At 46.5% G+C, this 16,026-nt stretch overlaps 1 protein-coding gene across 1 annotated transcript; it reads left to right on the top strand.

Annotated features, from left to right (window-relative positions):
- The first annotated feature begins 699 nt into the window (after positions 1-699).
- Positions 700-13,715, top strand: EIF4A3 (eukaryotic translation initiation factor 4A3). Its single transcript, XM_065896363.1, has 12 exons — positions 700-913; positions 2,955-3,027; positions 3,646-3,712; positions 4,359-4,421; positions 5,235-5,367; positions 5,562-5,642; positions 7,609-7,750; positions 8,213-8,351; positions 9,630-9,745; positions 12,968-13,075; positions 13,176-13,303; positions 13,490-13,715. The coding sequence occupies exons 1-12, from the start codon at positions 745-747 to the stop codon at positions 13,504-13,506; spliced, it is 1,236 nt and encodes a 411-aa protein (XP_065752435.1). The 5' UTR covers positions 700-744; the 3' UTR covers positions 13,507-13,715.
- The last annotated feature ends 2,311 nt before the right edge of the window (positions 13,716-16,026 follow it).

The raw sequence follows: 16,026 nt of genomic DNA, 5'->3' as shown, positions 1-16,026 counted from the left end.
GCAGGACCCTTACTCTCCCAACACACTCGATCCCGGGTTGGGGCTTTTCCCTTAGGGGGTTAAAAACCGGCCTGGGGGTGTTAAAGTGAAAGCTGGCAAGCAGGCAGTTAAAGATTCCAGACTTTGCAAAAGTAGACAATGTGCAGTGAGGATTTCCATCGGGCGGCAGTGATAACGAGTAGTAATGCGTTTGCCGGCGTCCCCGGCCGGCGACAACGTCGGAAAATGCGTACACACGAAGGAATGGGTACCGGTGGGGACCCGCGTCCAGGTTCCCACTCGAAGCAGGGCCGCCTGGAGACCCGGCCCTGAGCAGGGGCGCCAGGCGCGGTCCGCAGCCCGTCTGCAGGGTCGCCAGGTCTACCGTCCCGCGCGGAGGATCCGGTAACTGGAAAGGGCTACATCAGCCGGAGAGCCAGGCCGGCAGTACCACACCCAGTGCGAACCGCTAGGCCCTGCCGCCTCCACACCGTTTGTAGGGGTGGGCGGAGCACGGTTCCGCGAGATCCCGCGGGAGCCCCTCCCGCGCAAGAGCCGCAGCACCGCCCCTTTCCCTGCAGCAGGCGCCCTTTCCCTTTCACGTGACCAGGAGCTCCCCGCCCCTTCCGAGGCTTGGCCCCGACGCACGCTCGTACGCACGCACGCACGCTCGTGCTATGACGTCAGTTCCTGGCAGCGGCGGCGCGGGGCCCTGCTTCCGCTTTCCTCTGAGCCGCGAGCTTGGCTCTTAGCCTGCTCGGAATCATGGCGGCTACAGCTACAATGGCGACCTCGGGCTCGGCGCGGAAGCGGCTGCTCAAAGAGGAAGACATGACCAAAGTGGAATTCGAGACCAGTGAGGAGGTGGACGTGACCCCCACGTTCGACACCATGGGCCTGCGGGAGGACCTGCTGCGCGGTATCTACGCCTACGGTCGGTGAGCTCGGGCCGCGGGCTGGGGCGCCAGCGGGGAGGCGGGGGGCCTAGCCGGGGGTGGTTCCCGAGACTGGGAGTTCGGCCGCCGCGGGGCTGGGGGTCGGGGCTGAGGCCGAGCCCGGGGGCCCTGACGGGCGACCCCTGCCCCCAGCACGTGTCCCCACCCCCGTCTGTGTCGACCGGTTCGGGTGTTGTTCTCCCGGCGGGGTGCCATGCTGGGTCACGCGAGGGCTGCAGCGTCCCGCGAGGTCTGCAGGGTCCTCCTTGCACCCCGGAGTCACTCATTCAGCAGATGATTGTCTTGCACCTGCCAGGTGCTAGGAACGTGCGCGGCTCTAGGCACTGGCGGCTTAGCAGTGAACCAGGCAGGCCTTAGGGACCTTGTTATGTTTGGGAGAAGGATTATATAGTCAGTGGTAATGGCTACGAAGAAAATAAAGCGGGATAACGGAATCAAGCGTGATTGGCGAGAGGAGAGAGTTAAAATAGAGCACATAGGTAGGGGGGCTTCCAGGAGGGGCTGGCATTTGAGCTGAGATCTGGGCTAAGGAACCCGTTATAAGAAGATTATGGTAGAACTGGGCAGCTGGTGCCAGGGCCCTGCAGCTGGGAGCCTTATGCATTCCAGGAACAGAAAGAATCTCCCTGTCCTGGGAGCCTAGGGGCGAGTTTTTTTTTTTGGGGGGGGGCGCAGATCTTGAAAAGCATGGTGCGAGGTGATAGAGTTTGAATTTTATTTCTAAGGGCAGTGGGAGGCCATTGGAGGGTTTTAAGCAGGGAAATGATGGGATCAGATTTACAGTCACAGGTGGTCCTGGGTGTCTGGATATGGGGGGAGGTGAGGCAGGAGAGGAAGCAGGGAGATGTTAGGCTTTTGCTCCAGTCCAGGGGAGTGATGATGGTATTGTGGTGGAGATGGAGTACTAACAGAGTTTGCTGATGGGTTGAATGTGAGCAGGAGATGAAAGTCCTGGATGTTTGAGTAACTGGGCAGGTGATGATGCCCTCTCCTCAGGTGGGGAGCACTCGAGGGAGCTCTTCTTGAATGAGGAGAGCTTGAGGGACCTGTAAATCATCCAGTAGGAGATGTCAAGGAGGCAGTTGGGAAGAGTTCGGGTTTGGGATGTAGATGGGCGTGATCAGCATCTATGCTTAATGCCTGGGACTGGGACCGACATCTTTTTTATCCAACAGTTCATGATGTCATGACAGTCTAGCACAGAGAAGGTACGGAGGTAATGGGAGGTGAAGAACCATTGCAGCTGGCCCTCGTCGTGTGGCCGACAGCCCTGCCTGCCTCTTGGCACCCAGGACGTCCCTGCCCTGAAACACTGTTTTTAGTTTCCCATCTACTTGCTGGGTCATCCTGAGGGTTTAAATCATGTTATATTTGCTTTTGTGTTAGATGGGAAATTGTACTACATTTTAAAAGACTACCAAAAATTAATTAAAGTACATTATTTGTACATAAAGTTTTGTTTGTTTACTTGGACAGTAGAGGGGTGGTGTTGTAGTTCATGTAGCTGCATCAAGGCAGGAGGAGTAGATGAAATGGGGTTGTAGGTGATAACAAACAACCTGCAGACTTACTGCTGGTGGGGAGTGGTGACTACAGCACTGATGGGTTTATATTCCTTTTTTTAACTTAAAAAGTAATACAAAAAAAACCCCATTAGTGCAAGTTATTGTAATATAGTCAAACAATACACAAGTAATTGGAGTAAAATATGAGCCTCCCTCACCCCATTCTCCAGGAGTAACCACCAGCATTTTTTAACCTAACTGGGGTGTCTCTATTTTGCAACAGTGTTCCTTAGAGATTGTGTCTGTATAAATAAGATGGTATGTTAGTATAAAAATCCACTTCAGCCTACTTCATTCAGCACTGTTTCTTGAGAGCTTAGTACGTTGGACATTGGGTTAGGAGGGGGTGGGGAATTTTAAAAAGCTAACATGCTCGGCACAAGGAGCTCCAGTGTATGGTTGCAAGTATGCTGTCCTAGTGGTTAAAGCTCATTTTTTCTGTTTTAATTTACAGGTTTTGAAAAACCATCAGCAATCCAGCAGCGAGCTATTAAGCAGATAATTAAAGGGAGAGATGTCATTGCACAGTAAGTCTGCTCATGCAGAGGGGGAGTCAGGTGCTGGTTAGCACAGCAATGTAGTTCAGTGCTTCTTCATTCAAATGCTGTTACCAGCTCTTGCCTTGACTTCAGCTATGGGCTGTTTGTTTTTAGTTTTGCATCCTCCACTCTAGAAAGCTTTTTTTTTTTAAGCCAGATTTACTTACTTAACCTATTATTTGGCATATGGAATTGTATATAATACTCTTTTATAACATTATTCCCTATTTGCCTAATTTTTAAAGACTCATTGACAAAAAAAAAAGTCTGAAATTGTAGAAAAGAATTATATAAAGGGGAATCTTTTTTTTGCCACCTCTAACACCCATTCTATAGATTCTGCAGCTCTGTCACCCCCTGCTGCAAAGGCCACATTTACTGTCCTTATCACCCGTGATTTAAAAGTTGTGACATTATGCCTGAGTCCCACCACCTTGCAGTTAAGATACTGGTCAGGGGGTGTGGGGGAATCGACTTGGAAAAAGCTGCCCAGTGCTTCTGCAGCTCATCTCCTCAGAGCACTGCTGGGGCGGGGGTTACATGAATGGGAGCAGTGGCATGTAGCCCATCACTCTAAATCCCATTTATCTGTGTTTTCTTTACTAGATCTCAGTCTGGTACAGGCAAAACAGCCACCTTCAGTATTTCTGTCCTCCAGTGTTTGGATATTCAGGTAATCTTAAACTTCTCTTTAATCCTAGGAAATACTTCCTTTACCTTCTGTAACTACAGTGTTCAAGAAGTACAGTTCTTAAATATCTCTAGTTGTACTGATTAAGCACATTTTTAAAGAGAATCTTAAGTGCACACTAATATCTGAGCTAATATCCTGTCATAAATTCCTTTTTATTTAAACTGAAAGTCTTTTAAAATTTTTATTGAAATTTTGTTGATTTACAATGCTGTGTTAGTTTCAGGTGTATAGCAAAGTGATTCAGATCTATATAGTTCCCTGTGCTATACAGTAGGTCCTTTTTGGTTATCTCTTTTTTTACATAGTAGTGTGTATATTTTAATCGCAAACTCCTAATTTATCCCTCCCTCCACCCTTTCCCCTTTGGTAACCATAAGTTTGTTTTCTATGTCTGTAAACTGGGAGATTTTTTTAACTAGTGGGAATTCTTGTCTGTAAACAAGAATCCTGACCAGTATACCCATTATCACTGGATACGCAATTTAAGTAACATTCAGGTTCGCTTACCTGAAATCAGATGTGTGGTTAACTTGAGATAATATTCAAAATAGATCTGAGTCTGAATTAGTGCAATCTACCGTGAAGATACTGAGATTCTCTATTTTCCGACAAATTATTTTACCAGGTTCGTGAAACCCAAGCTTTGATCTTGGCTCCAACGAGAGAGTTAGCTGTACAGATCCAGAAGGTAAGACAGTTAAAGATGGCACTGTCGTATTTGCAAGTACAGTTGACCCTAAACAACATGGGTTAGAACTGCATGGATCCATTTATATGCAGGTTTTAAGAAATGAATATGTACTACAACACTACATGATGCGAAGTTGGTTGGATCCAAGGTTAGGGAGGGCTGATTGTAAAGTCTGTGTGGATATCTGACTAAGCTGGAGTTGAGCAGTCAGTAGGTGGGCCGGCATACCTCACCTCCCTCCCTAACCCCCACGCTGTTCAAGCCGACTGATTGACTTAATCTAATCCGGTTTTTCTGTTCTGTCAGGTTTTTTTTCCCCGATTCCTAACATTTGTGATAAATCACATATGAGTTGCTGGTTTGTATGAAGTCATTGTTAGTGTAGCTTGTGTGATTCCAATAGTTTTTTGCAATCTTAGAATTGTAATTTTCTTCCAAAAAAATTAAAAATAATTGTAACTATTTTGTTTTTATAGTATAAACATTTTGGAAGTATATCTATTAAGATGTTAATAGCATCTGTGGGTGGATAGGATTATGAATTTTATATATTTTCTTATTTTTCTGTAAATACATACTGCTTTTGTAATGAAAAAACAGTAAAACTGACTTCATTCTGGCGCAGAAAAGAGTGGAAGGAGGAGACTTGGGCTCTCTGTAGTTTTATGATAGAAATAATGGCATAAACAATACCCGGTGGTCATCTTAAACTAGAATAGAAACAATCTTCATTTTGGGGGAACTCAGATGTTTCGGACTTCATAGCGGTCTTGGGGCAGACCTTGAACATGAATCTGTGTTTTAATTCAGGGCCTGCTTGCTTTGGGTGACTACATGAACGTCCAGTGCCATGCCTGCATTGGGGGCACCAACGTGGGGGAGGACATCAGGAAACTGGATTATGGACAGCATGTTGTCGCTGGCACACCTGGGCGTGTCTTTGGTAATTGCTTTTGTCTATAAAGAGTGCTTAAACAATAGAGGACCATTTTCAAATTGATATGCTACATAGTGGATTTTTGCATTTGAGTAACTTGTAAGAAGTGGAGGGAAGGTCCCTGAAATGCTGTGGAAACTGGATGAAATGGCTGGCTCTTATAGCCTGAGGTCTACTTATTTCAAAATCTGATTTTATAGATATGATTCGTCGCAGAAGTTTGAGGACACGTGCTATCAAGATGTTGGTTTTGGATGAGGCTGATGAAATGTTGAATAAAGGTATGAGTAACAAAAGAATTCATTTTCTATTGATGTAAAATTCTTAAATTTTCACCGTGTAAAATTGAAATGTGGAACTAATGAGCTCAGTATAAGTAGTATGTTCTTTGTGGAAAACAGTTATGTCCTGGGTACACTTAGGAACATTAAAACTCTGATTTTTTTATGGTAGTGGTTTGTAAGACTGATGACAACCAGAACAACAGCATTTCAGCCAAACTGATGGGGTACTGCTCGTTGTGTGGTGGGTGAGCACAGATGGCTGCCGCGTGGAGCTGGGATGTGGTGCAGAGATGCCTGGTGGTGGGGAAGGGGTGAACAGATAGCTGAATGAATCTTGTTACATGGCAGTAGGGTATTTTGTGGTTTGGATGTTCCATAATTTATTTCACTGGTTGTATTTTATTGGTTGTCCAGGTTGTTTTTACTCTTTTATCAGTTATTTTTCAAGGTAAATTTCTAGAATTGGAGTGTATTTCATGTATTTCTCCCAAAATGTGTGAGGACAAATATGTGAGGACCCGTAAGTCATAGCAGTTTTGCTCTTAGCACAGCAACTGGGAAATGCATAACGACAGCTGTCACCTTGGTTGAGTAACAGCTGTGGGCAGTACCTCACAGTGTCTTCAAGCCTCCCCTCCCTGCACACCCCCCTCCAGTCTTACTTCCATACCAGGGGGTCGGGTGGGTCGTCCCCTTAGACATTGGGGTCGCCTGGCATGAAGGGGATATTTTGCTTCTCAGGAGTCACCAGTAACTCATGGGGTTCTTCCCAAGCGTTTTCCTGTTCCCTGGTTCTTGAGCAGTTCTCTCAGGAGCCTAGAGGCTGATGCCACCCCTTGGAGCAGCCCTCCACCCCACCTCTGTCTTGGGCCCCTTACCTGGAGGCCCTGCTCTTCAGCTAAGTTAAAGGTACAGTTACTACAAAGTGAGGTCTCCAGAACCAGTGGCATCTATGTCAGCTGGGAACGTGTCGGAAATGTAGCTTCTGGCCCCCTGATCTCTACAGTCAGAACCTCGCAGCCACCTGTCCCCTTCTCACACGTCAGCCTCCTAACCCGTCCTGCAGAGGTGGTGGTGTGGTGACCCGAGGGCCAGGTCCTGCTTGCCAGCAGGTTTTATTTAGCCTGTACCATATGAAATAATGTAAACTAGCTGCATTATTTAATTGGGAGGTTTTTAAATTAAGGTATAATTGACATGTAACATTTTCAGGTATACAGCATGGGTCAGTATCTGTGGGAGATTTTTTTTTTTTTTTTTTGTGGTACGCGGGCTTCTCACTGTTGTGGCCTCACCTGTTGCGGAGCACAGGCTCTGGACGCGCAGGCTCAGCGGCTTTTTTTTTAAGTGGAGATTTTTTTGGTGAAAATCTAGATCTCGGGCTTCCCTGGTGGCACGGTGGTTGAGAGTCCGCCTGCCGATGCAGGGGACATGGGTTCGTGCCCCGGTCCAGGAAGATCCCACATGCCGCGGAGCAGCTGGGACCCGCGAGCCATGGCCGCTGAGCCTGCGCGTCCAGAGCCTGTGCTCCGCAATGGGAGAGGCCACAACAGTGAGAGGCCCGCGTACGGCAAAAAAAAAAAAAAAAAAAATCTAGATCTCTGGATTTATTTAAAATGTGGCAGATCTGGCCGCAGTGGATGCATACCCTCACAGAGCAGCAGCAGCTGGAACTGAGATGTGAAACTACCTGCAAGGGTCTGAGGTTGTGGGCTCAGGTTTCTGTTGCTTTTACCTGTTGGCATCCAGGACTCTTGGGTGGGGCTCTGATCCCTAGAGCACACCAGGGAGAGGAGAGGGGATGTGAGAATTCGGTCCAGCTCTGGAAGAAGCTTCCGTGTGAAACCTTGCACCTTTACAGTCACAGTGCGGCATCCAGTTAAATGTGAACAGTTGATGTGCAACTTCTGTTTCAAAGTGTGCAGCCTAAAAAATTCCCCGTGTGTCTCATTCCTCATCCCAGGTTTCAAAGAACAGATCTACGATGTGTACAGGTACTTGCCCCCGGCCACTCAGGTGGTGCTTATCAGTGCCACACTGCCCCATGAGATCCTAGAGATGACCAACAAGTTCATGACTGACCCTATCCGCATTTTGGTGAAACGGTGAGGATGCCCTACTTCTCAGGTGGGACTAAAACATAGCATAGTTGTATTTGGGTTTTAAAACATGAAATTTCTTTTTAATTTTCTCTTTTGAAAAGCCAGCTTTTATATAGTCTCCTTTGATCCAGTAATTCCAAATTTAAAAATTTGCTGATAGTATTTACTTATTGATGGAATTATTTACCATTGGCAGTAAAATGTGTATTCTATTGAACAGCCGAACATTTTGTTTAGAACCATATACAAGGTGTGGTTAAAGGTTCATACTGATCCAGGGCTTGGGCCCATGTGGTGGAAGTGGCGACTCCTAGGAGGATATGGCTGGCGGGAGGGGCGGGGGTTTAATGCCCAGGCTCCTGGGCCGCTGGGGGTTGGGCCCGTGCCTGGAACAGCCCCTGGCCTGCGCACGTCCTCAAGTTTTGGTTGGAAGGATGAGTTGACAGGATTGTGTTTGTCCTCCAGTGATGAACTGACTCTGGAAGGCATCAAGCAATTTTTTGTGGCTGTGGAGAGAGAAGAGTGGAAGTTCGACACGCTCTGTGACCTCTATGACACACTGACCATCACTCAGGCTGTTATCTTCTGTAACACCAAGAGGAAGGTGCGTGGCCATCCTGGTTCTTTAATGTCCTTGTGACGAAAACCAAAGATCGGTTTTCATAGAACTTAGGTCAGGTATTTTCTGTTGAGGACCAGAATTACGTGCTTTGGGCTCTGGGTACGTGGTCTCCTCGGGCAGCCACTGGGCTCTGCCCTTTAGCTCAAAGTCACCCTGGACGATGAGTGGACAAGCGGGTGTATCCAGGGAACGTGTGCAGGGTGTTGATCTGGTCCCTTGACTGAAGGCTCCAGGTCATTGGTTCAGGTGGGGCCTGGACACACGTTCTTTGAGCTCCCAGGTGATGCTGATGTGCCGGCAGAGCTGAGAACCCTGGCAGCTCCTCTTGGAATAGGAACAAGATTTGGACCACATTCCAAAAAAGTTCTGAACTTAAATTTCAAATGAGAACAGTGACATATTGTCTTTTAAGAGAAATTTTGCCCCGATATTTGCTGAGCAGAGTTAAGTTTTCTACCCAGCCAGTGAGGATTAGCCTGAGTTTTGTTTATATATATATATATATATATATATATATATATATATATATATTTTTTTTTTTTTTTTTTTTTTTTTTTAAATTTGGCTGTGCTGGGTCTTCGTTGTTGTGCATGGACTTTCTCTAGTTGTGGCGAGCGGGGGCTACTCTTCATTGTGGTGTGCAGGCTTCTCATTGTGATGGCTTCTCTTGTTGCAGAGCAAGGGCTCTAAGCATGCGGACTTAAGTAGTTGCAGCACACAGGCTCAGGAGTTGTGGCTCGCAGGCTTTAGAGCGCAGGCTCAGTAGTTGTGGTGCACGGTCTTAGTTGCTCCGCGACATGTGGGATCTTCCCAGACCAGGGCTCGAACCCCTGTCCCCCGCATTGGCAGGTGGGGTTCTTAACTACTGCGCCACTAGGGAAGTCCCTAGCCTGAGTTTTTTTTTTTTGTTTTTTTTTTTTTGTTTTTTTTTTTTTGTTTTCCGCTACGCGGGCCTCTCACTGTTGTGGCCTCTCCCATTGCGGAGCACAGGCTCCGGATGCACAGGCTCAGCGGCCATGGCTCACGGGCCCAGCCGCTCCGCGGCATGTGGGATCTTCCCGGACCGGGGCACGAACCCGTGTCCCCTGCATCGGCAGGCGGACTCTCAACCACTGCGCCACCAGGGAAGCCCCCTAGCCTGAGTTTTAAGAGCACTTGTTTATGAATATTCGAATTGGTTCTGCAGGTAATTGACATGAAATCCTGTATACAGCCTCTGGTTTGTTAACTTACGGCAGCATCTGTTGTTTTCATCTGTAGGTTGACTGGCTGACGGAGAAGATGAGGGAAGCCAACTTCACCGTGTCATCCATGCACGGGGACATGCCCCAGAAGGAGCGTGAGTCCATCATGAAGGAGTTCCGGTCGGGTGCCAGGTGGGTTGGCTGAGCTCTCTGCTGTGGTCCTGGTGCTGGTGCTGTGGGCCAGCATTTACGGGGTGTTACCCGAGTTTTCCCCCCCACAGCTGAGCTCGGGCAGGTCACCAACTTGCTGGTGAGCAGGGCAGCCACTGCTTGTGTGATAGGATAGGCTGAGATGAGAACTAGCCTTAACTACGTAGGTCGGTTGCCTTATTTAGAAGCGTATTTTTCTGTTTCCAAATAAATGGAGATTTTCTGTTTATCTTTTTGTATTGGTTTTAGCTTAATCCCACTGTGGCCAGAGAACCCGCTTTGTGTGATTTCATCCCCTCAGTGTGTATTCAGACTTGCTTTGTTGGCCCAGCACGGGGTCGTTTTACAAACGTTCTCTGTGCTTAGACAAGATGGGTGCTGTGTGGTGTTGGATTTCAGTTGCTAGCTGTATTTCTCAAACCTGCATCCTTACCCTTTTTCCCTTAAGCCTTGTTTCATCAGTGTTGAGAGTGCCGGTTTTCCTCTTGGGGGTTCTGTCCGTTCTTGCATTATGGGTCCAGAGACCTGAGTGTACAAGTTCAGAATTACTACATTTCTGGAGGATTTAGCTTTTGCTGTGGAAGTGTCTGCCCTTCTGTACTAGGGCTTTTGTCCTGAATCCTGCTCTGTCTGACCAGCAGCACCGGCTCTGAACGCTTGTCTCCTTAGTACCACCTTTCTTCCTCACCTCTGGTTTGTAGACTTAAGCTTTAGATGGATTTCATGCAACCAGCATATAGTTGGGTTTTATTTTTCCTTTTCTTTTAATCTAATGATAATTGCTGTCTATTTTTTTTTTTATTTTTGGCTGCGTTGGGTCTTCATTGCTGCAGGGCTTTCTCTAGTTGCGGTGAGTGGGGGCTACTCTTTGTTGCGGCGCGCGGGCTTCTCATTGTGGTGTCTTCTCTTGTTGTGGAGTACGGGCTCTAGGCGTGTGGGCTTCAGTAGTTGTGGCACGTGGGCTCAGTAGTTGTGGCTCACGGGCTCTAGAGCACAGGCTCTAGAGCGCAGGCTCAGTAGTTGTGGTGCACAGGCTTAGTTGCTCTGTGGCATGTGGGATCTTCCTGGACCAGAGCTCGAACTTGTGTCCCCTGCATTGGCAGGCGGATTCTTAACCACTACGCTACAAGGGAAGCCCATAATTGTCTTTTAACTGGAACATTTAGTCCAGTTTCATTTAATGTAAATACTGATATATTTGGTTTTAAATTGACCATCTTATATCTTACTTGTCATTTCTCTTCTGTGGTTCTTTTTTCTTTCTTTAGTTTGGATTTTTTGTTGTTGTTATTCCTTTTCCCCACTTTTTTTTCCTTGTGGTACGTGGGCCTCTCACTGTTGTGGTCTCTCCCATCGCGGAGCACAGGCTCCGGACGCGCAGGCTCAGTGGCTATGGCTTACGGGCCCAGCCTCTCCGCGGCATGTGGGATCTTCCCGGACCAGGGCACGAACCCATGTCCCCTGCATAGGCAGGTGGACTCTCAACCACTGCGCCACCAGGGAAGCCCTCCCCACTTTTTATTTTGGAAAATGTTTATTTCTTTATGTTATTTAGTGGTCACCCTGAAGAGTCATCAGCAGCTGTGGTTGCTTGGTACCTTTACCATCTTCTCTGAGAGCACAGAGAACTTGAAACCCTGACTTCAGTGACCCCCCCCAGACTTCTGTCACTGTTGTCATGTGTTTTAATTTACATATATTTCAACCTCAACAAGAAATTTTTGCTTTATATCGTTACATAATTCATATAATGAATGCTGCATAGTGACCATACTCAGTACTCTTCTGTTTTTCCTTTATCTCTGAGCTTCCATCAGGGATGCATTTTAATATATACATATATGTATATATATTTTTAATATATACATATATATACATATTTATTTATTTTGGCTGCACCAGGTCTTAGTTGCGGCACGTGGGATCTTTAGTTGCGGCATGCATACGGGATCTAGATCCCCGACCAGAGATCAAACCTGGGCCCCCTGCATTGAGAGTGCAGAGTCTTACCCACTAGACCATCAGGGAAGTCCCAGGGATGCATTTCCTTGTGCTTGAAGAATGTCTTTCTGTATTTAGTTTGGGTCTGCTGATAACAAAATGTTTAAGTTTCTTTGGAAATGTCTGCTTCATCTTGAAACACCTCCTTCTGATGTGTTGAAGGAGGCAATCCACGCGGGATCGGTCCCAGAAGTCCTGTGGACACCAAACTCTGCAGACATTCTAATCCCTTATGTGAAGTGGCCTAGTGCAGTCGGCCCTCTCTGTCTGGTGTTTCTTGGTTGTGTCGGTCCTGTGGGGATGTCACCTGCTGCTGCTCATGTAAAACAGTGTCTTCTCTGCAGGCTGCTTCTTAGGTCTGTTTTGTTTCTGTGGTTTCACGCTGATGAGTCCATGTGTGATTCAGTCTTACTCCTTCCGTTTGGCACTTCTGTGACTCTTGGCCTTACCCCTCTGTTGGTGCTTTGGCCCCATTCTTTCCTCTTCCTCTAGGGCTCCAGTTATATGTGATTATCTGGCAGGATTATTTTCTCCTGTTCTGCTGTCCCTTCAGACTTTGAATGCTTCTAGATCAGCAATGTCCAATAGAAATATAATTCAAGTAAACATATGTCATTTAACCCAACATATCATATCACTTCAACATGTAATCAACATTAAAAATATTAATGAGGTTTTTTTGCATTTTTTTTGTACTAAGTATTCAAATCCAGTGTGAATTTTACACCGTAAGACAATCTCATTTCAGACCAGCCACTCTGGTGCTTGGTGGGCTGGTGGCCTCAGCATTGGATAGTGTGGGTCTGTGGTGTGTCAGATTCTGTCCTGTGTGAAGGACAGAGAGGTGTGAGTTGCATTTCTAATTTGAAGATACTGTAGACACTGCACCAAAATCAGTGAGGCTGCTGTACTTGAGTTTTTGCTAGACAAAAGTAAAATTTCCTTCCCAATTATTGGTATGGGACTGGCTCGAAACAAATTAAATGTAGTAGTGTAAAAGATAGCCAAATTGTTTTTTTTTTTATCAGCACACATGACCTAAGTAATGAAATATACCAAACGCGCCTTCTGAACGTGGCTTTCTGGTGCTGTCCCTTGTGCTTCAGCCTGCAGAGGGGCCAGTGTGAGGGGCCCTGACGTATTCGTAGCCGGTTTGACCCTTTTATGCTAAGGTGATTGTCTCAAATGCCTTTCTTTGTGCAGCCGAGTGCTCATTTCTACAGACGTCTGGGCCCGGGGGCTGGACGTGCCCCAGGTGTCCCTCATCATTAATTACGACCTGCCCAACAACAGAGAGCTGTACATACACAGGTAGGCAGCACAAGTTTTTCTTTGGTTTCAGTCTTGTTGATGGATTTACTGAAACCTTTTTTGCTATGTTTACTGAAGTGATTTTGCTTTATTGTTGAAGAATTGGGCGATCAGGTAGATATGGCCGAAAGGGCGTGGCCATTAATTTTGTGAAGAATGATGATATCCGAATCCTCAGAGACATTGAGCAGTACTACTCCACTCAGATTGACGAGATGCCCATGAACGGTAAGACAATAAATCCATATTTGTGATTGTTTTAGAGAGAGCTTACTGGTTCCTGGTTTGGGGCACTTGAGGTTTTTCCCGCTTTTTTTTTCTTTTGTTTTTGAGAAGTCTATTGTGAGCCTTTAGTTAAATTTACAAATTTTCACTTTGTTTGTATTCTTCCTTCTTGTTTATCTTCTCTTTCAGTTGCTGATCTGATTTGAACAATCTGCTTGCTGGAGCCTGTTCACCTATTTTGTATCAATTTGGAAATATTTAGGGGCAGTTTCTGTTTAATGGGGTTTATGTGAATTCTCTTCTCAAAGCCCCCACAGGACAAACTTTGGAGATTCTGCCACCTTTTCTTACCCACATGTAAATAATGCATTGCTTTAAGTCTTTTTCATTAAACATTTAAAACTTTTCCCATAAACTCTAATTTGTATTTCTTTCTAATTTTTGTTTGCCCTCAGCTTTTCTAGTAACCTGTTGTCTGTATGATCTTGGGCAGTCATTTCACTCTTTTTTGATCTTTAAGGTGGTGAAATGGAAGTGGTAAGCTGCCTGGCCTCTCCACACTTACCCAGATTGGTACCCAATCCCATTTCTTATGGATGGCAGGTGGGGGAGTTGAGACCATAAATACTTTTCTCTGGGTTGGCCTGGGTCTGTGTGCCCAGATGCAGAGGGGCAGGATGGCACCCTGGGCAGATAACCGGGAGGAAGGATTCACCAGCCAGGCTTCCTCTGGACTAATGAGCCTACCGGTCACAGCTGAGGAGGGGTTGTGCACAGGGCACCATCGGTGATTCAGGGAGGGGCAAGCAGGAAACAAGCCAGAAGGTAAGACACCTGAGAAACTTAACCTAATTGAGATGCTGTCAAGTAAGGTAACAAAGAAATGGCAAACATCCACGGAAATGTGTATCCTTGGGGGTGATTCAGAAGTGTTATGTTTTCATAACCATTAACCCTGAGTGTTGGTGAAGGTGTGGGGGGCGTGATGGTGGCGTTAGGAGGTACAGACTTTTTGGAAAGCAGCCTGGCTCTTGGGCAGTAGGAGCAATTAGAATACTTCCCTTTGAGGGCGTCCTTCTGCGTAGGCAGTAGTCTGGAGTGCAGACTGCACAGGTGAGCTCACCAGTGTCCTCCAGCACCAGGAAAGGAGTGCGCATCACTGGGGGCTCGGGGAGGGAAGCAATGGGACATTGGCACTGACGCACGTGGTTGGAGGTTCTTGGGCAGGTGCTTGGGGCCACTCGCATCACAGGTCAGGTGGGTTCAGCTGTAACCCATGGTGGCTAAGTGTTGAAACAAGGGGCTGGTGTGTCAGGTTAGACAGAAATGTTCACAGCATTATTCATAATAGCTGAAAAGTGGAAATAACCCAAGTGCCCATCGACTGAACGATATGGTAAGTACACATGAATATTATTTGGCAATAGGAAAGGATGAAGTGCTGACACGTTGCAGTATGGATGAACCTTGAAAATAGGCTAACTGGAAGAAGCCAGTCACAAAAGGCCACAGTGTTTCCATTTCTGTGAAATGTCCCAAATGGGTAAATCCATAGGACAGAAAGCAGATTAGTGGTTTTCTGGGGGCTGAGAGGTGGAAATAGGGAGTGACTGCTAAAGGGGACAGGGCTTCTTTGGGGGTGATGAAAATGTGGAACTAGACAGAGGTGGTAAGTGTTGCACAATTCTGTGAATGTACTAAAAAGTACTGAATTGTACATTTTAAAGTGGTAAAATTGTGTGGTATGTGAACTATACCTCAGAAATCGGGCAATCTTATACTTCCTCCTCTAAAATTATACTTAAAGACAGAAAGGGCATGAGCAAGGGGGGAAGATATTTGCAAAGCATATACTTGACAAAGGACTTAAACTAGAAAATATCAAGAACTTTAAGTGTAGGTAGAATGGTGGTCCCCCCAAAATGCCCACATCTTAATCCCTGGAACCTGTGAATATGCTACATTAAATGGTAAAGACTTTGCAGGTGTAATTAAAGATTGAGATGAAAGTATCCTAGATTATCCAGGTGGACCCTATCTAATCACATGCGCCCTTTAAAGTCAAGAATGCTCTGGGCTACCGTGGGTCAGAGAGTGGTATAATGGAAGAGGCAGGATTGATCCTCTGGGGTGAGAAGGACTCAGCCCACCATTGCTGGATTTGAAGATGAAGGTGCCACGAGCCAGGATACGGAGCAGCCTCTAGAAGCTGAGGAGGACGTCTGGCTCAACCACAGGGACATGTGGACCTCACACCCATACACTCAGGAGACCGAATTCTGCCCACAACTTGCATGAGCCAGGGGAGCACATTCTCCCCTGGAGCCTCCAGAGAAGAAGCTGCCCTGCTGACACCTAATTTAGCCCAGCTGACCGTGTCAAATTTCTGACCTACAGAACTGTGATAGAATAAAGTGTTATTTTGAGCCACAGAGATTGTGGTAATTTGTTATGGTAGCAATTGGAAAAACAATGTACTTTGTAACTCAATAATAAGGTCAACAAATCCAAGTAAAAAATGGGCAAGATACCTGAACAGACACTTCACCAGAGAAGATTTATGGGTGACAAGTCCATGAAAGATGCTCGCCATCTTCAGTTGCAAATCAGACCTGCGAGATCCACTGTCACTGGAACAGCTGAAAATGAGCATACAGACCACACCAAGCGACAGCAAGGCTGGTAGGAGTGCAGAGTGGGTCACCCACTTTGGAAAACAGTTCAGT

The sequence above is a fragment of the Phocoena phocoena genome, chromosome 19 (assembly GCF_963924675.1).
Source record: "Phocoena phocoena chromosome 19, mPhoPho1.1, whole genome shotgun sequence".
NCBI classification, from domain to species: Eukaryota; Metazoa; Chordata; class Mammalia; order Artiodactyla; family Phocoenidae; genus Phocoena; species Phocoena phocoena.
This window is presented reverse-complemented; position numbering and strand designations above follow the sequence as displayed.